The 18,668-nt window shown below is 51.5% G+C and overlaps 1 protein-coding gene across 3 annotated transcripts in view; it reads right to left on the reverse strand.

Annotated features, from left to right (window-relative positions):
• The window catches only part of PLXNA1 (plexin A1), a 120,560-nt gene that overhangs the window by 54,793 nt on the left and 47,099 nt on the right, over nt 1-18,668 (reverse strand). For all 3 annotated transcript variants that reach the window (XM_063411957.1, XM_063411955.1, XM_063411956.1), the window contains exons 4-8: nt 9,733-9,873; nt 7,562-7,662; nt 6,982-7,105; nt 4,675-4,828; nt 3,883-3,982 (exon numbers count right to left, since the gene is read on the reverse strand). In XM_063411957.1, the coding sequence (XP_063268027.1) occupies nt 3,883-3,982; nt 4,675-4,828; nt 6,982-7,105; nt 7,562-7,662; nt 9,733-9,873 (620 nt within the window). The remainder of the gene's footprint in view (nt 1-3,882; nt 3,983-4,674; nt 4,829-6,981; nt 7,106-7,561; nt 7,663-9,732; nt 9,874-18,668) is intronic.

An 18,668-nucleotide genomic window follows, 5' to 3' on the forward strand; every position in this document is an offset into this window, starting at 1 on the left:
TGCCAACAGGTGCCTCAGCCACCAAAACAACCCAGCCCTGCCTTACCAGCACAACCCTGCTGTTCCCAGCACTTGGGATATGCATTAAAATCCCATTTACTTAATGGAGGCTTACAGAGAAAGCCTGACCTGTGGGCCTGAGACACAGCAGAGTCACATCTCTCCAGCCTAGAGGAGTTAGAGCCATTTGGCATGTCTGCACTTACTCTAGCCTCAGAGAAATTCAGCACCCTGCAGTTGATGGGACAAAGGTGTCACAGCTGTCACTACATTGAGGCACAACCACAAGGCTGGTAGCATCATGACCACCTCCTGGACTGGAGACAGGTTTCCAGGATGCTCGGATTCCCTCTTGGAATCAGACTTGCTGATATGATTTTCCCCCTTTCCCTGTGCCACCACCTGGATTTTTGCTTCCATGTTGCAGTGGCAGGACATGTTGGTGATGTGCTGAGCACACTGGTGCTTGAAAAACCAGCAGCTCTGCAAAAACTCCCACAGAACTGAAGGAAGCACCAAAGGGCTCTCATCTTCTTTCCCATCCCACTCCACTTGCCAGCTCCATTCCCACAGCCATACACTCCAAAAAGCCAAACCACAACAAGATTTGTGAAACAGAGTTTCCAGAGGAAAAATACAGCAAGAACATGGAAACATTGTGAAGAAATAAATGCATCTTACTATTCCCTGGAATTTCTCACTAGCTTTCTGTGAGGATTCCCTACTTCCCTACCTTGCAGGCAAGCTCTGCCAGAGGCAGGAAGGGAGCCTGGTGTTATATCTTTATCTTAAAAGAGGACTCATTTCCCCACAAATGCTTTGAAGAAGACGTTTAACTCTGACAAAGACGACCTCAACATCTGCCCATGCATGCGCTGAACTCAGGCTGACTCATAACACGATCAAAGGTGCTGAGTGGCCTTTTAAACGTCTGCACTTGATCAGTATCCCATTGGAACCCCCCAAGGGAATCCACCCAGTCCCTGCCATGAGGGTTTTCATCTCATTCTCCACTGCAGGAACCAGAGTCTGTCCCCAGCAGCTGCAGACAAGCCTGTGGGCAGCCCTGCTCCTCTGCTGTGCGCTGGCAGCAGCCCTTAGCCAGCCACATCCCCCTCTGCCAGGGCCCCATTTCTCTGCATTGAACTCTTTCCACGCCCCTGTTCAACACATATCTCACAGCTCAGCCAGGAGCATCCCGTGCCTAACACCCAAGCCTTTAGGAGCACAATGCCCAAAACACAAGCCCAAGCCTCTCAGGAGCCCTGAGTACCTAAAGCTGGGACCTCCAGAAGCTTCTCAGGTGACTCCCGGAAAGGAATGAAGCCCCAGAGAGGACACAAATTCCAGACCAAGGCTCCTAGGGACCCCGCACAAAGTACCCCAGGAGTTACTGATGCTGGTCTGTGATGGGGACAGTTCCATCACACAGGCATAAAGCTCTGCATTAACAGATGGGACAGCTTTGGAGCTCAACCTGGAAGACATCCCCTCTGCTCAGAACATCACAGCTGAACACAGGCAGCACAACCCCCTCTGTACCCTCCTCTCCTATAGAAGTGATCATATGCATCTTCCCTTCTGCAACCCCTCCTTTGACCAGGCAGGTTCCAGCAGCCCTTGAAAATGCATGGGAAGACCACCTGCTATGGTGGTGGGAAATAAGAGCCAGGATGCTCACGCAACAGCAGGATCAGCCCCACAGCCTGCATTTTGCTGATGCCTTTCCGGATGTCTCCTGACAATAAGAAGGGTCAGACTCTCCCTGGTGCACATCGTGGAGCTGCATTGGCTTCTCTTGGAGCTACCCCAGTTAACATCAGCAAAGAGCTGCCTCACTTGCCTCCCATCTCTCCACAACCATCTGAAAAATCTCACTCAAATACTTTGTCCTCAGCTGAGAAATGATTTGATATGCAGAACTCTGCCTTCCAACCTAAGCAAAGCTGTCCAAATACAAAAAGAAAACATAACACACAGTGATCAGAGATCTCTACAGGAAAAACATTAGCCTTGTGGAAAAGTATATTGTTCCTAATATAGAATTTATCAGGCTGACGTATAGATTTTCCTCCACAAAATATGAAACCTGGATTTGAAAGGCTATTAACTCCAGAGAGATCCATTAAAGACGCCTGTCTGCAAATGGTATTTAAAAGTATTGCATCATCCCAGGAGGTATTGTCATGCTCTTTGGCTACGATTCGACTGCAGGTCACACAGTTAAAACTACCTCCAAACCCTAAAACTCTTGACATAAAAAAATAATAATGTTCACCAGCTTAGAACATGGACTTTTCTATCAGCTTCAACTGGAGCCCATAAATATTAATGCATCCATAATTAGCCTTTTTAAATAATGCATCCAAAATTAAACATCAACGCAGTAATAAATCAGTCAGGCTCTTTGTTGTAGGTTTGTTTTGCGGGGGTAGGGTTTTTTTTCCCCTCCTGTGTCAGGCACATAAAATAAAATGCCAATTCCCTCACCACCTCTTCCCACTGGACCGCTGATTGGACCAAATTTGATGCCATTTGTACTTAAAAGTCATCTTTCTTTCATTTAGAAAAATAAAAGTCATATCTGCTTTTTGATTTGCAAAATACTGACATGCAGCCAGCCTGAGCCAAAGCTGAGTTAATGTTATTGAAACCACAGGACGTGAAGGGAGACAAAGCTCATCTCAGAGTCAAGGTGAGGGAGAAAGTCAGGTTTGCAAAGTCTCTCCTCCCTCACCGGCACAGGGCTCCCAGGAGAAGCCCTGTTCCCTGTGCAAAGAGCAGGAGGGAAGGAATCCCCGTGATGCAGAAACTTTGCAGGGGCTGTCCTCTGACACATCCCTCCTGGAGCTCACTGTGAGTGGGTTCCCAGCCAAGGCACCTGCATCTCACCTGCTCCTCCCTGATCAAAGTGGAAATTCTGAACAGGCTCTGGAGGGGTGAACTCCAGCAGAGCCCCCAAGCCAGGCGCAACACTTTGCAAAAAGACATCCAAAAGAGATCACTTGGCATTTGCTTGTCTTTAATTACTGATCAGCCAGAGTGCCACCATCCATGGGAGGTTTCTGGCAGGATAATGAAATCTCTTACATTCTTGATCTCCAAATTCTTTGCCCAAACACACGCCAGCATCAGCTCTGATGGTCCTACAGCACAGCCATCCCTCACTGTTCAAGAACATTGTCCGCAGCTCCTCATCAGGAGTTGTGGTTTGAGACTTTACACACCGTGCTTAGACAGCACATCAATAATCCACACCCCCTCTATTTTATCAAGTGCATATCTCAAGCTGTCTAAAAACCCTTACAGGAGGAGTAGATTTCACAGCAGCCTGACAAGAAAGCAAATTCATCACTACTTCCAGTTAGGAAATTCTTGGGTAAACGCCTCAGGACATGTGGCATGTTCCATCCCATGTTGCTGTAACTTTCCAGCTCCCTCTCCAGCAAGCCTGGGAAGTAGGTACCGAGGCAGGAAAGTACATACTTCTCCTTTTGCATCGCCAAGTCACTCCTATTAGCTGTTTCCAGGAATAACAAGACACTTGGCGTTTTCGGTCACATGGATTGATTTCTACATTCTGCAGTGCAGTAAACTCACTTTTTCTTCCAAAGTTTTGCCAAACCCAAAGCCCTGTTTTCACATGAGATTCTGTCCTGACGCTACATGTTCCCAGACACCCAAACCAACTGTGGGTGCTCTGGTTACCATCCCAGTTTACATGGGCAAAAAGGAGGAGGTTTCTCACTGTAAACACCACTGTACTCAACTGCCCTTTCCTCTTGCAACACCAGCACCCACAAAGCTGAGAACTCTCTCCCAGTCCCACACCATCCCACCAATCTGTTCCTGGAGCTCTCCCACAAAGTCCAGGCCACTTACGACTGATGGACGCTGCAGTTGTAGAAAACAAAATCCACAGAGGCAAATTTCTTCCCTGTCTCCTTGGATTTCAGGTAGAGCTTCACCACTCGCTTGTCACCTGCGAGAGACCCAGGCAAAAAAAAGACATCAGAAAGGACACAATGCATGGCCCAGCATTCAGTCCAAGGCTTGTGATGGCCTGGAGGAAGCTGGGCATCACCATTTAGTCCAGTTAATTAACAAAATCCTCCAAGTGTGGCAATAAAAAGAGAGTGTTCATCCACCCCCATTCAGACACCTAAGAGGCCAGCAGAGTCCAAGTAGAGCTCTGAGCCCCAACAGCTAAACACAACCTCCTGGCATGGAGACTGGGGCCTTGGGCTATACTGGGCGTACTGACAGAGGGTTTAATAGTTTTGGGGCCAGGAGAATGTCCTATACCCCATGGCCACATCTGCCCAGGAATGGTTCACAAACGAAAATAGGGCCAGGGTGCCCAGAAGTGGTCAGAAAGTAAAACCACAAAGTGGTTTGAGTTGGAAGGGACCTTAAGGATTATCCAGTTCCAAGCCCACTGCCATTGGCTGCTTCCAAGCAGCTGTGTCCATGGCTTGGAGGAGACTAAAGAACCAGCCTCCCATGAGCAGCAATTCCTTCTCCTCCTATATCCCAAGAACTCAAGTGGAGTTCAGATCCTGAGACTGGGATCACTGTCACAGGAGGACTGTCCTTGTCCACATCTTCTTGTGGGGTAATACATGGGACAACATTTGTCTCAGGCTTTTTTTCCACTCTGGGGCACAAGCTCACCGCGGCCCCTGGTGATGGGGATGACATCCTTGGCAGAGGGAGAGCTGCAGTAGATCTTCCCATCCTCAATGCGGCTCTCTGACTCGGTGAAGTCTTCAAAGGAGCAGTTGACTCCTGCCGACAGGTCTGGGACATTCCAGGCCTGCAAGACCAGCTAGAGAGGAGAGGCAAGAGCATCAACACAGAGAACTAGGAAAATAGGCTCCTCTGTGTCTGCTATGTATAAATCTAGCCAACAGAAAAGAGCAGGGGGTGCAACTCCTCCTCTGCCACACACACATGGTGGGGAGACCTGCTCTGGGCTTTTGCAAGTGTGCCCCATCCATGTACCTCCCTGCTCAAGCAAGGAACACAGGTTTAAACGGGTTAAGAGCTGGAATGACTCACAGCCTCTGTCCTCTGCCCGTGACACACCACAAGCCTTCATGCCTCAGCTGTCTACAGAGAACAAGAACTGCATCAGGGCTGAAGTATGTTGCACAGAAAGGCAGAAAGGCACCCACTCCAAGAGAGGCGGGGAGGGGAAGAATCCACCTCTTCCTTCACAAAGTCATCCCCAGGGTCAGCAGTTCTCACTTTACAAAACACTTGCCTTATTTCTAATTTGAATATTTCACAGCTTCCAGCCTTTAGTTCTTGTTATGCTTTTCCTTGATAGATTAAAAAGCCCTTTAGTCCCTGATATTTGCTCCTTGTAAAGGCACTTATACTCTGTAATCAAGTCACCTCTTAATCTTCTTTTTGATAAGCTAAGCAGATTGAGCTCTGGAAGTATCTCACTGCAAGGCATTTTCTCCAGCCTTCAACTCATTTACATGATGTTTACGGGAGTTTTTCAGTCCCTCCCTTTGAAAGCTGCATTCCAGCCCAAGCAGAGCATCCCTGCATAATCCACCCCAGACCTCCGGGCAGCATCCTGCCATCGGTATGGAGATAATCACCCCAGGAGTGAAAACACTGCTCAGCTCCTGCCTTCATCCCAGGAGCATCAAGAGCCCACAATGAGGTCTCAGCCCCAGCAACATTTTCCAGGAGAGCAGGTGAACTCCCATCTATGTTTAACTTTAGACTTGGCAATACCAAACCCCAATTTCTCTGCTAAAGAGCCCCACTCAAACCCAACTGCTCTGAAGGAACTTCACACATACAGCCCTCCAGTCCCAGCACCTCAACAGGTCCCATCTGTAGCCATATCACATTTATCTCCACGTTACCAAAGAAAATCTAGCCCTGCAGAAGCGCTTTCCAAACTGATGGAAAGCTGATGGAACTGATGCTTTCCATCCAGTGACAATTCCCCTCTGATGAGAACTTTTTGAGATCTGTCACAGAGCCAGATCTTAATCCACTTAACACATGCTTTATCAATATTGTATAATGCTAATTTTTAATCAGAACGTTGTGTTGTACCAAGTCAAAAGCCTTGTAGTTGCCTAAAGACATCACATCCCCACAGTCTCTCTTCTAATTCAAGTCATAAATTCACCAAAGAGCAAAATGGGGTTTGTCAGACACAAACCCACATTGACTTGCATAAATTATATTCCCATCCTTAAATCATTATCAGGTGTATTCTGTACCTGCTCTTTTTCTTTTCTTCTTCTAATTCTGAAGTAAAACTAAGCAGTCTCTGGCTATTTGGTCCTTTATGCATTTGAGAAAAGAAATAGCACCTTTTCTGTTTCTGGGACTTTTCTCAACATTCAGTTATTACAAAGTCATATTATTACATACATCCCCAGGCCACAGAACTCCTTGGCCAACTTCTCTAGGATTCCTGAGTGCCAGATATGGCACTCAAATATGGCATAAACCTGGCAGTTTATTGCTAATATATGCTGTTTCTTATTCTCTTCATGGTGCTAATGGCCTGAAAAACACTTCAAGGAAGTGCCTCATCCTTTCTGCCTGCACAGAGAGAGAGCAGCGAGTTGAGCATCAAAGTCTCATCCCAAAATATCTACTGCAGGCTGGAGTCAGAGACAGGCTATTGAACTAGAGCTAGATCGCTGGCCTATGAACGGCATTTCTGATGATCATGCTGTCATTATGGAGAAATATCTACTGCTCAGTTATGTCATTCCTGAATAATCATCAAATGGTTTATTATCTCCATCAGTATGGAGCCAATGGCCTGCCCTCATCAATGCCTTGCACTTTGCTCTGTTTTGTCTCATACCTCTCTTCCCCTTTTTCCCTATTCATCATATAGTCATCAGTTATTTTTAATTGCCTTCTCCCTGGCCGCTGCCTCCAGAGGGTCGGGAGGTGGCTGGGGGGGAGTCTGAGGGAGCAGAGGTGTCTTACCGGGACCTCGGACATGGTGACCGAGATGTTCTTGGGCTGCACGGTGAGCTGCACACACTGCTGCAGGTCGGAGGCGAAGCGCTGCGGCTCGTCCGCCCGCTCACACCGGTCCTTGCGGGAGCAGCTGCAGGGGGATGAAAGCACCGTGGTGAGGAGAAGAATCCCCTGGGGTCCTGCAGGGCTTTGGGCTGGCATCATGGCAAACAGACCCTTTGGCATGGAAATCATGCCCAGGTAGGGACCTCGGATGACCGAGGCTCGTACCAGATCTCTGCTCTCCCCTGAGACTTCAGGAGTATTTTATATTCAGTTTTTCTTATTGGCACAAGAATGCTAAACCCAGGAGCCCATGGACAGGATGAGCAGGCCCTGGCAGCAGCTTCACCATGCATGGATGCTCCTAAGCACAGTCTGGGCATCACAGGAGGGGATGACTGACCCCTTGGACCATTCCGTCCCTCAGCATTTTCGGGCCAGAGTCCAAGAGGGAAGCCCACAAGGAGATCAGCAGTGGGAACGAACACATTTTGTCAGCTGTAGGTCACTGGCACAGCTCCAGAAATGATCCTGCTGTACTCACATGTTGTGGAGGACACACCAGCCACAGTGGGGGTCCCGGGAGCCCAGGCACAGCTCACAGCTCTCATACTGCTCACAGCTCTCCACCGGCACACGCATCACCTGTGGGGAACAGACACAGAGTGAAGGGGGTCAGGCTGCCATGCCCACACCTTGATATGGCAGAGACAGAGCCAGCATAGACCCACCCTGGCCTGTTAGTGGGAAGGCAGGAGAGGGCGCAGGCTGAGCCCCTCACCATTGCCCACTCCTCTCCAGTCCCAGGCAGCACATTTGCAGGCAACACTTCGACCACAGAAAGACTTTTACTACAAACAAGCTCCTTTCATTGTTGCACCTTTGCAGTATTTGAGAGTGGGCTGGGCCAACATCAGCTCACACTGTCAGCCAGGCACCCCATGGCTGCTGCAGCCCTGCTCTGAAAGGGTTACTAGCCCTTTATTAATTGCTCCTCCAGATTTGATTAAAATCCCCTCATTCTCCAAGCCCTTCAAGCTCTGTTACAACTGTTCATTTAATTACTTTCCACAAGAACTCTGATAACACCAAGCGTACTAGGGAAGAGAGTGGGCTTTATTAAGGAGAGGGGAGGAGAAGAGGGGGGGACAGGGAGGGGGTGCAGGAAGGGGGTTCCTGCTTGCCTGCCATGAGGAATCAACAGCACCAAGCAGCTGCCCATGCCTGCCATGCTTGTGCCTCAGTTTCTCCACTGCTCCCATGGGGCAGCACTCACTCATTAATTAAAATTTGAAAACCCTACTGAAGGCTAAACCTGGGGTGTTCTCCCTCCAAACAGCACAGCAGAGCACAGGCTGAGCATGATGTCTACAGGGCTGGGGATACACTGGCCAACCAGTGTCCCCAGTGTGGTGAATACACCTGTAATGTTCCCATTTGCTTGTCCCTGACATTGCTTTAGGCAGGTGGTGGCAGAGATGTGCATCCCAGGCACACCCTGCACAGACAAGTGTCAGGTCCCAGTAACTGTGTTGGTCCCTGAAGGACATCCCCAGTCCGGGTCAATACAACTGTCCCCTTGGTATTCACTTCTCCAACATCTGCCCCACAGAGGGGAAGCTTAGCTGGGCAAGCTCTGGGACAGAAACAGCCAAGAATAGAAACATAGCCCAAGACAGCTACATGGAAGAGCCCAAACGCAGATTCTGCCCCACCTGGAAAAGTGCATGTTTCCTGCAGCAGAGCAGAAACCAGAAACAGCCACTGGGAGGAAGGGGAAAAGAGCTCTGCTGTCCCCTCAGGACTGTCTAGACAAACCTACGTTCCTGCTCCAGCATCCTTTCCCCTCCCAAGCCCTTGGGCTGGTGACCAGGAGACTGTGAGGCTCCCAGCTCCGCTTGCAGTCCTGCTCACACACACACCTCTGGCTGGGCAGAGGAGCAGAGGTTCTGGGAGACACAGGCACAGCACACCCCAGCAGAGCCACCCTGTGTCACCTACCAGGCATGGCGTTGCTGACACCAGATCCACAAAGTGTCACCAACATGACAGGAACCCGCTTCACTCCCTCCAATTCAGCCCATGGATGGATGAACTCACACCAGCAGCCCTCCCACAGGTCATGGATCAAGCAAATGCTCACTAAGACAAACAAAACTTCCTATCATGTGCCCAGACCACTCTGCCAGGATGACAACACCAGATACAGATTGGGTTTGTACCTCCAGATAGCTCAGCACAAGCAGAGGCAGGGGCCAAGGGGTGCACACCAGGACCCTGGGGGCGCACCAGCCCTATGTCTCCTCTGTTCTGTCATGCAAAAGCAACTGCTAGCAGAGGACAAAAAGTTGTTTAGAGCAAGGAGCTCCTGCTGATCTGTAAAACCCTTGCTCAGGAGGGGGTGGCCAAAACAGGGAGGAGGTTTATGGCCAGCCACTCACAGCAAGGAAGGGTCAGGAAGCCCTTGGCCCCCAGGGACCATGAGAATTCCAAGCAGCTGCTGCTAACAATTAAAGCCTCAGGACACTGTTTCTGCAGGGAGGAGCAGGGAGGAGTTGTCATGGGGTCCTTAGGCAGCTCCAATCCCAGGAAGCAAAGGGCAGACTCCCCTAGAGAGCTGCTCAAAAGGCTTCCCAACACACAGGACTGTAGACTAGGGCTGCAGTGTGGGCTGCCAAGTCAGGAGAGCAGAGGACTGCTGACCTCCCCCCTTACCTGTTTCTCAGTCATGGCATATATGTGCTGACGGTCAGGGCTCAACACCAGGTCTCGCAGGATAGAGCTGCCTTCATGGGCCACAACATTCTCGTACTGCAGAGCTTGGTGCTTCCTCTCAGCTGGCAAGTCCACAAGGATCTGTGGGGAGAGCAAGGGGGGATGAGCACGATCCCTCACACACCTCAGCCCCCACCCAGGATGCGGGGCACAGAATGTGCCCCATTAGGGACACCACTCCTCCATCCCACACCAATGTGGTGACTCCACATCCCCTGCAGCACAGCAATGTATCAGCTGCCCTGCAAGCATCCCAATCCTTTCCAGAAGACCAAACTGCAATGCCTCCTTCGCTTTACATTTGTCTGGTGCATTTCACCATACTCATGCTGATGGCAGTCATCTCTCTCCAGGGAGGGACGACACATCCCTGGTTCTCACACTGCATGCCACTATGTACTGCTGCTCAGCCCCAAAGCCCCGCCAAGTTGTAGCATGGAGCAGATGAGTCCCTAGCTTGCAGCAAAGCATCAAACCTCATCTTGCCCCAGCAGTGCTGAGAGCAGCTCGCACACCACATGGCTCCGAGCCCTGCCCAGCAGGACGCTGCGGCACACACAGGCTTGGCTCCCGTCAGCCCATCCATCAGAGGAAACACTTGGACTCCTGACCGGGGCAGTCAAGAGGGTCTCAAGGAAACTGGAGGTCAACAGAGGTTCAGAAAGAGCCTTTGTTCCCTGAGCAGGAACATGGCACTGGCTTTAATCTCCTTATGGCTCACAATTATATTAAAGCTCTTCCGAAGCCCACCGGTCTCTGGATGTCCCAGCTATCAGCACATCAGGAGGCACAGTGAGGCTGGAGGCACACACCACACACGGCTAAACTCAGCTCTGCCACTCAGCATACCCTGATTGGCACCTCCATGAGCCAGAATTACTTTGTGCTCATGCTATTACTTGTGATACCCCCAGATTTGGGCTGATCCTGGCATGGGACAGCCTCAAGGGGAACAGTGATAGAGAAATGCTCAGAGGATGGGATGGGATGGGATGGGATGGGATGGGATGGGATGGGATGGGATGGGATGGGATGGGATGGGATGGGATGGGATGGGATGGGATGGGATGGGATGGGATGGGATGGGATGGGATGGGATGGGATGGGATGGGATGGGATGGGATGGGATGGGATGGGATGGGATGGGATGGGATGGGCTGGGCTGGGCTGGGCTGGGCTGGGCTGGGCTGGGCTGGGCTGGGCTGGGCTGGGCTGGGCTGGGATGGGATGGGAGCCACACTAGCCATACGTTCTGCAAAATTCCCAGTGGTAGGCAGTAAAGCATCATACCCAGCAAGATGGAGCAAACTCTACCTGTGATCATCTCTGTGCTGGTGCTGGCACACACAGAGGCCTGGTCCAGCATCCCCATCTGCAGGACTCAGGATCCCCCCATGGGAGAGGGGCAAATTGGCTGCTTGGAAACACCTGCCCAAATACATCCCACAGCCCTGCCCCAATAACACTCAATCCCACAGCCCAGCACACCCATGACCACCTCTTGTGCCCCTACAGCAGCCACCTCAGCATCCTGGCCACCTCGCCTCCTCCTGCAGTAAACTGCCACCAGCATTTGCACAGTTTCCAATCAGGAGGATCCAGGCCGGGAAAGCAGGATCCCGGTGTGCAGCTGATTAGCATGGAAATGTATGCGGCTCACAAACAGACCGGGGCCCGTTTAATTAGAGCGGCGCCTTTGATTCACTGCCAGCCTCCTGCATGCACCAGCCCGGGATTATTTTTAGGCAGTTTTACAAAACAAATGTATTTAATTAAGAAAGAGACCCCTGAGCAACCAGAGAGAGATGAGTCCTGCATAGCAGTGAACAATGGGGCTGCCCTCTCCCCAGGGATGTGACAACTGCGCTTGCAAGGCCAGGCTAACTCTTGGGACATGGCCAAAAATCCCCAGTACCTCCTTCCACAGGACTGAAGAGCCTTCACCATAACCCAAAATGGTCCTGGTATTCACCTACCTTCTCAGCATCTTTTACCAGCCTTCTACACAGACTGTGCTCCCTCCCCCCATCAGCCCTGCACTTTGGTGCCAATGTATGCTGGGGAACCTAGAGGTGCTAAAACCTCTGCCTGCCTTTCCTGCAGGGCTATCTTTCTGCCCAGGTCCAGGACAATGTTTGTTCCCACTCCAAACAGATCAGAGGAGGTCAAGCCCCAGACACCTGTAATACAGGGCCATGTGGCACCCCTGCCCAGCAATGTCCCTTGCTCAGTGGTACCCAGCATCACCAGCAGAACCCTGCCTCCCCACACCTCCTCCTAAGTTGCTCCCCTCCCAGGTTGCAGTTTCTCCCCTACAAAGTCCCTCCCAAGCCAGCTCTCTGGAGGAGAGTAACAAGGAACACCCCTTCCATGACCCAGCAAGGCACCATCTCCCCACCTCACTACAGCAAAGTGACAAACTGACAAACGCACCTTTCCAATCCTTTTATGGGCCGCAGTTGCGGCACAGAACAATCAATACAGTTTTAGCCTGGTTCTAAAATAGATCTATGGCTGGATGTCGCGCTGGCAGTAATTTTTAACTAGCGGGGTAATTTCACCATTACATTATTGCACTGTGGAGTGCTGGGAAAGAGATGTATTAAAAAAACAACAGACATGAAGCACTTCCAGTTAATTTGAGGCTCCAGGAAGAACCTAAAAATACTCTCAGTAGTCAAGCGGGGCTGGAACCCAGCCTGACACACGTCAAGATGTTCTGGTGGGGCCACGCACACACAAGAACCCCTCTCTCTAGGACCTCTCCCTCTGGTTAAGGATAATCTGTGGATGTGTTTGGGAATCAAGAAAAAGAAATTTGGAAGACTTGGTAATCAAGTTGGTTCCTGGTTGGCCAAAGTGCCGGGCAAAGGGAGCTTCTGAGTTATCTCATGGCAGGAAAATGCATTCTAACACTCCTCTCCAGCATGAGGAGATTCATAGAAAGGTTTGGGTGGAAGGAAGCTTATAGATCATCTAGTTCTAATAGCTCTGTTCAAACTCCCTGGTTCCATTATACCAGGTTGCTCAAAGCCCCATCCAACCTGGCTTGAACACTCCTGGGGATGGGGCATCCACAACTTCCATGAGCAACCTGTGTCAGCAGATAGACCCCAGACTACCCCCATGCCAAGCAGGACCCAACTGCCCAGAGCACCCACTGCTGTGCAGACAGAGATGGGAACACAGCATCAGGGCCTTTCCAGCAGGATTAGCCCAACAGGAACCTACCCATCCTGGCCAGCAAGATAAGGATGGGCTGTTTGGACTACAGCATAGTGGAGCAGCACAAGGAATGCACAAGGAGCCTCCCATCTTCTACAGACACTGGAAGGGGCCACTTTCCTCTCCCTTCCTGGACCTGTAGGGTAGCTTGGAGCAGGAAAAAGGGAGAGGATGCAGTTTAATCAGAGCAGACCCCCTCAGAAACACACTCCTTCCTGCCCACCCTGGCTGCCTTCCTACCCAGGGGAAAAGACATTTACCATAAATAAATAAATAAATAAATAAACATATTAACCTTTCTCCTCATCCTGACGCTGATATAATTACCCAATACTAATAATTACTCACACTAATTTCTTGCTCAGGATTCCTGCCCTCGCTCCTGCCTGCCTCGGGCTGGCTTCAGGCAGCAACTTGGCATTGGTGCCTCCTCCCAGGAGCTGCAGGAACCTCAAGGGGCAACCAGCATCCGTGGCTGTACTGAGGCACAGAAGCAGGAGTGAGAGTTGTCTTGAAGGGCTGCTATCTTTTTAAGCACGTGGGGAAGACAATAGGCATGAAATCATAAACTCCCTGCTTGGGTGAATCATCTCAAAGCAAGCCTAGGGGCTGCTCTGCCAGAAATTCCTGTGCACACCCTCTCCACTCAAACAACAAGCCCACCACCATGGGGCCAGCACCCAGCATAACTTCACTAAAAGAGGGTTTTAAGACCTGCGCTACCAGAAGCTGAGAACTCTGTCAAAGGAAGGATGAGGGAAAGGATGGGGTGCAACGCTCCAACCCCTGGCAACTCCGGTGTAATGAGTGACTGCACACTGCACACCCCAGCTGGGCATATGTAAAGTCCTCTCCCAAGAGACTCAGAGAAGGTTCCTGGGGATGGCTTTGCCTTGGCTGGAGAAAGGAGCTGCCATCCCATATAAGGCTTTGGGGGAGGCAAGCATGTCGCCTTGCTAAGAAACAGTCCCTTCCATGGCAGCACACTTCTCCTCTGGGCAAGGTGACCATCAGGCTTTTTCCAGGTGAGGAGACATTTCCCCACTGCCATAACCACTGCTGATCAGCCAACTGCCAGGAGAAAAATCTCCCAACATCCTTACGGCACCAGCAATGGGCACAAGGCAGAGAGGAGCATCTCCCCAGAGCTGAGTTTTGGAAAGACAGGCAATGAGAGGAACGCAGGGCAGTAGCCATGACCTGGCACCTAGCCAGCACTGGCAGCAGACCCAGAGGACAGCACTGGAGGGCAGGGCTTTGCAGCTCAGTCTGGGCCAGGGACACCAGGTGGGGAGGGAGGAAGCACACTGGAGAGGGAAGGCAGCTGCAAACATGCCAAGGCTGCTTTTGGATTTAACACATGCCAGCAGAGGTCTGTGCGGGGTCTGGGAGGTGTGTGCGTGGACCACTGGCTCCTCACAGGACCAAAACCACATTTTTGGGCACCCAGGGAGAAGGTCCCCAAGAGACCGAATCTCACAGGGGACACCTCTAAGCCCAGCACCAGTAAGAGGGGGCTCTTCACTGCCCCACAGCCAGTCTTCTCTCCTACCTCAGCCTTACATCTCCCCACCTCCAGGCTCTCAAGCCTCCATCCTGGGTCCCAAGCGGTCCCCCGCAGACCCCTCCTCCGGGCAGGAGAAGTGCTCAGCCAGGCTTTGTACTCTTATCTGTGCAGGGCTGTGATTAATTCGCAGCGGCTGGCAGCAGCTACAAGAGGAGGGCGCTTTTGCCCGCCTGCCACACTTCAAAGGCAGGGACTTATCTGCCTGAAACACACTCCGCAGCCTTTTCACGGGGACCCTTTCCAGTTCCACGGGGCTCACACGGTACTGACAGGCAATGCGAAAGAAAGGTTTATTTATGGGAGCGCATTTCAAAGCCTCCCCTCTTCCCTCTCAACACACGCTGTGGGAAGCAGAGAGTTCCCTAGCCCCAAGGATCTCCACTGGGGACAGAGATTAAACAAGCAGGAATGAGACACAGCTGTGAGAAGAGAATGCTGGAAAGAGGACCCTGCCCTACCTGTGCCCATGTTCTGGTCCCCTCCTGCCCTGTCATCTTACCAGTGAGCAGCCCTGTAGCACCTGGCTGAGTCGGGAGGAGGAAGATGCTTTGTCATGGGTGGAGGGCAGAGTGCAGCCCCAGGAGCGAAACCTTCCCCTCCTAAGGCCATTGGTGCTCGCAGCTCAGGCACCATGGAAGTCCCAGGCTCCCACACCCAAATCAGCAGGTGCACGTCCCCTCCCTGAGAGCAGGGCCGTGTGAACACCCCCAGCATTCTGCTTTGATTTTGACACCATCCAAACATAACCAGAAGAACAGTGGGTCCTGGTAGAGCTGCCCCTACAAGTCATGGGGCCACCTCCCAGAGGCAGCAGAGGGCCTATGCAGCCTGGCCGCACCAGGGCAGAGGTGACAACTGCTGCATAGTGTCACATAACACCAGGCTGATAAGCCTACAGCTGGAAAAGGCACATCTAGCCAGGGGGGCTGACAGGGAAAGGGATGGCCTTGGGGGGGTCAGCCTGCACAGCCTCTCTTGGCATATGGCTTGGGATCACCCCAAGGCAGTAAGACAGTGTGGGGACAGGGACACCAGCTGCCCCTCCACATGCCTTTCCTCACAACAAGCAGCTGCCACACATATGCTCCTCTCCAGTTTCCAAAGGAAGGGAAAGGGTTTAAATTAAATTCCTGGATCAGCTGCTCCAAGGAGATACACTCTCTTCTTCCTTTCACCCAAAAAGATGCAGCAAAAGGCAGGGAGAGGAGCAGCTGCAGGGCCATGGCATCATCTGTCCCATGGACACAGCCTTGGGAGCTGGGTGTCCTGCTGGAGAGCAGGACATTGTCATGCTGGGGGTCAAGTGCAGGGAGATCAAGGCAGTGGCTCCTGCTCCCTCCCTCTGTATTTCAGATTACCTAACTTTGGTGTCCAGGGTCGTGAGGATTTGCCTCTGGCTTTGCTCAGATAACCAGGAAATTGCCATTAGAAGTGCCTCAGTCACACTTTACCAGGGCCAACCCTACAGGTGCTCTGTGCCAAGAGGCAGGAGTCGGTCATCCAGTGGAAGGGTACAACAGTACAACAGCCAGCAGGGCCACGGGAAGGGCTGTGGGGATGCATCTTGCAGGGGCTGGTCCCAGGACTGATGACAGGATGGGCCTCACAGAAACATCCCAGCTATGCAGGGCAGGCTGGCAGCCAACACCCCGGCTCCCACTGCTCCCCCAGCCCCCACTGCTCCCCTGGCCACCTCCCCTGCCATCCCGCCAGCTGCCCGCACAGGAATGCACCGGGATCAGACACACGCCTCCCGCCGGACCAGGCAGCTGCGGGCTGCTCCAGTCTGGCAGAGTTGGGTTCTGCCTCTCCACCTTTGCAAGAGAAGGTTTCACTGATGGCTCACACAGGGTTGGGATGCTCCTGCCTCATCACTAACCTGCCAAGGAGATAGGCAAGCTGCCTGATTCCATTCAGTGAAACCCATTCACTTGGTAAAGATGAGTGCAAGTCAGGCTTTTGTCCTGAGCCCAACATCTGCCTGAGTTGGAGAATATTGGGACTTCAATCATATTGGTACAACAAAGCAAAAAACAAGGAGATACCTAATCTAAATCAATGCTCAAATGCTCAGCAACAAATCCAGCACCTCACTGACACTGGCAGATGTGACATAGGTTCACCCAGCTGGTCTCAAAGCATGTGTTACTGCCAGCGTGTCATACCCAGGCAGGATCCTGAGTTCAGCCACGTGGGCTGAGGACAGACACACTCACTGCACCTCTCCGGGAGGTAGGGTGGGAACTGGGTGAAGCACTGGGTTTGCCATAGGAAGGAGAAGACAGAAGGAGACAGGGCAGCAACCCCATCCAGCAGGCCCCCACAATGCAGCAACACCTTACCCAGAACTTCTCAATCACCTTTTCCTTTCATTTAAACTCACTTCCATCTTTTCCTCTTATTCAGCCACCCACATAAGTGGTGCTCCACCATGCTCAGTGGGCTCAGCAGAGCCAGTTATACTGGCACCAGCCCACACGGCACAGCATAGGACTGACCAGCTGCACGCTTACCATCTGCAAATTTTCCCAAAATTTCTCCTGACCAAGTTTGGCAGCATTGCTCCATCAGCAGGGTAGGAAGTATAGCCCAACTCACTTTTCCAGCAATTTTGACAAAAATTGTCAGAAAAAATTGTCAGAAAAAATCCTTCCCATCTTTCTATACCAAAACTGAACTGCTGGAAAGAGGGAGCAAGTGCCAGAATAACGCACAGGAGAAGCACCTTTAGCATTGTCAAATCCAGGTGTGAGAGAGACTGATGGATGGTTAAGTGGCAATGAAGTAGTAGGAGGAATTACAGGCTCCCACTGGGAGCCACACAATGTGTGATGGGGTTAAGGCAGTCGTCCCACTTTCATCCCGAATAAAGCTGCAGGTCCCATCCCTGCCAGCCCCTAGCCCCAAGCCCCACAGCAGCTCTGGCAGTCTTGAGCCATTGATTTCACAGCTTTGCCCTCCAAAACCCTCTTGGCTCAGAGCCCAGTTCATATCATCTAGTCACTAAGGAGCAAAATATCTCTATTATTATTGCAATTATTTCCCAACCAGCATTGCTCAGGGATGAGGCAGTCAGAGGGGGCCCCCAACAAACAAATCAATGGGCAGGCACTGCCCTGGGGCTGCCAGGGACCAGGCAGGAGGCACTGGCAGCTGTTGAGTGGCACAAGGGAAGGGGGATGGGGGACCCAAGAGACCCCTCCATGTGATGCTATGACCTGGCTGGGTGGCAGTCTTTCTGACCCTCATCCAAGCAACAGTGATGCAACTTAACCTCTGCACAGAACATGCATGCAGCCACCAACCCTGCACAATCTGGATGCCACGCAAGGGCTCTGCCTCTGAGGCTAAAGAGAACTGACAGGAATTGCAGGGTCCCTGGGGGCAGCATGGCAGCTGCCAGGGCATCAGTTCCCTGAGGAGGGAGCAACAGAGCATCTCAAAACTATGCCTTCAGCAACACAGTGCCTGTTCCCATTCCAGCAAAAATACTCAGTGAAACCTCAGCACCACATCCCACCACAGAAATGTCCCTTGCAAGGCAGAGGAGCACAGGCAGGTAAGACAATCCTGCTTTTTCTCAAGCCTTGGGAAGAAAGGAGGGAGCTCTGGAAAGCCCCATAACAGATGGAGAAGGAATGTCAGCCTTGCAAAATGGAAGGTAAGAGCAGGAAGAGTACAAAGCAATATGCAACAGGGATCTCTTCTCTGCACCCCACTGTTCTTCTGCATGTAAAAATAAAGCCCTGGGTGACAACAGTGAAGGGCAGAGCACATCATAGAAATACTGGATTATTTTTTTTTCCCTGTTCATTAATTACTGTAGGCATCCCAAGAGTCCCAGCAGGCCCCAGGCAAGAAAGGCATGAATGAAACCATGGCAATATGTCACCCTCCCAGCTCCCACAGAACTGAGGCTGCCGGTGACCAGCCTGGGGTGAGTTAATACCTAAACCTTCCAGAGAAAGCCCTGGGGAGAAAGTTCTCACCCAAAGGACTCAATACTGAGTTTTTAAGACAAGAGTCATCTCTTCCACTGCCAAGGCACTGGCTCCTACAGAGACTGTCCAAACCTTTGGCTACT

This window comes from Prinia subflava, chromosome 14, assembly GCF_021018805.1.
Source record: "Prinia subflava isolate CZ2003 ecotype Zambia chromosome 14, Cam_Psub_1.2, whole genome shotgun sequence".
NCBI lineage: Eukaryota > Metazoa > Chordata > Aves > Passeriformes > Cisticolidae > Prinia > Prinia subflava.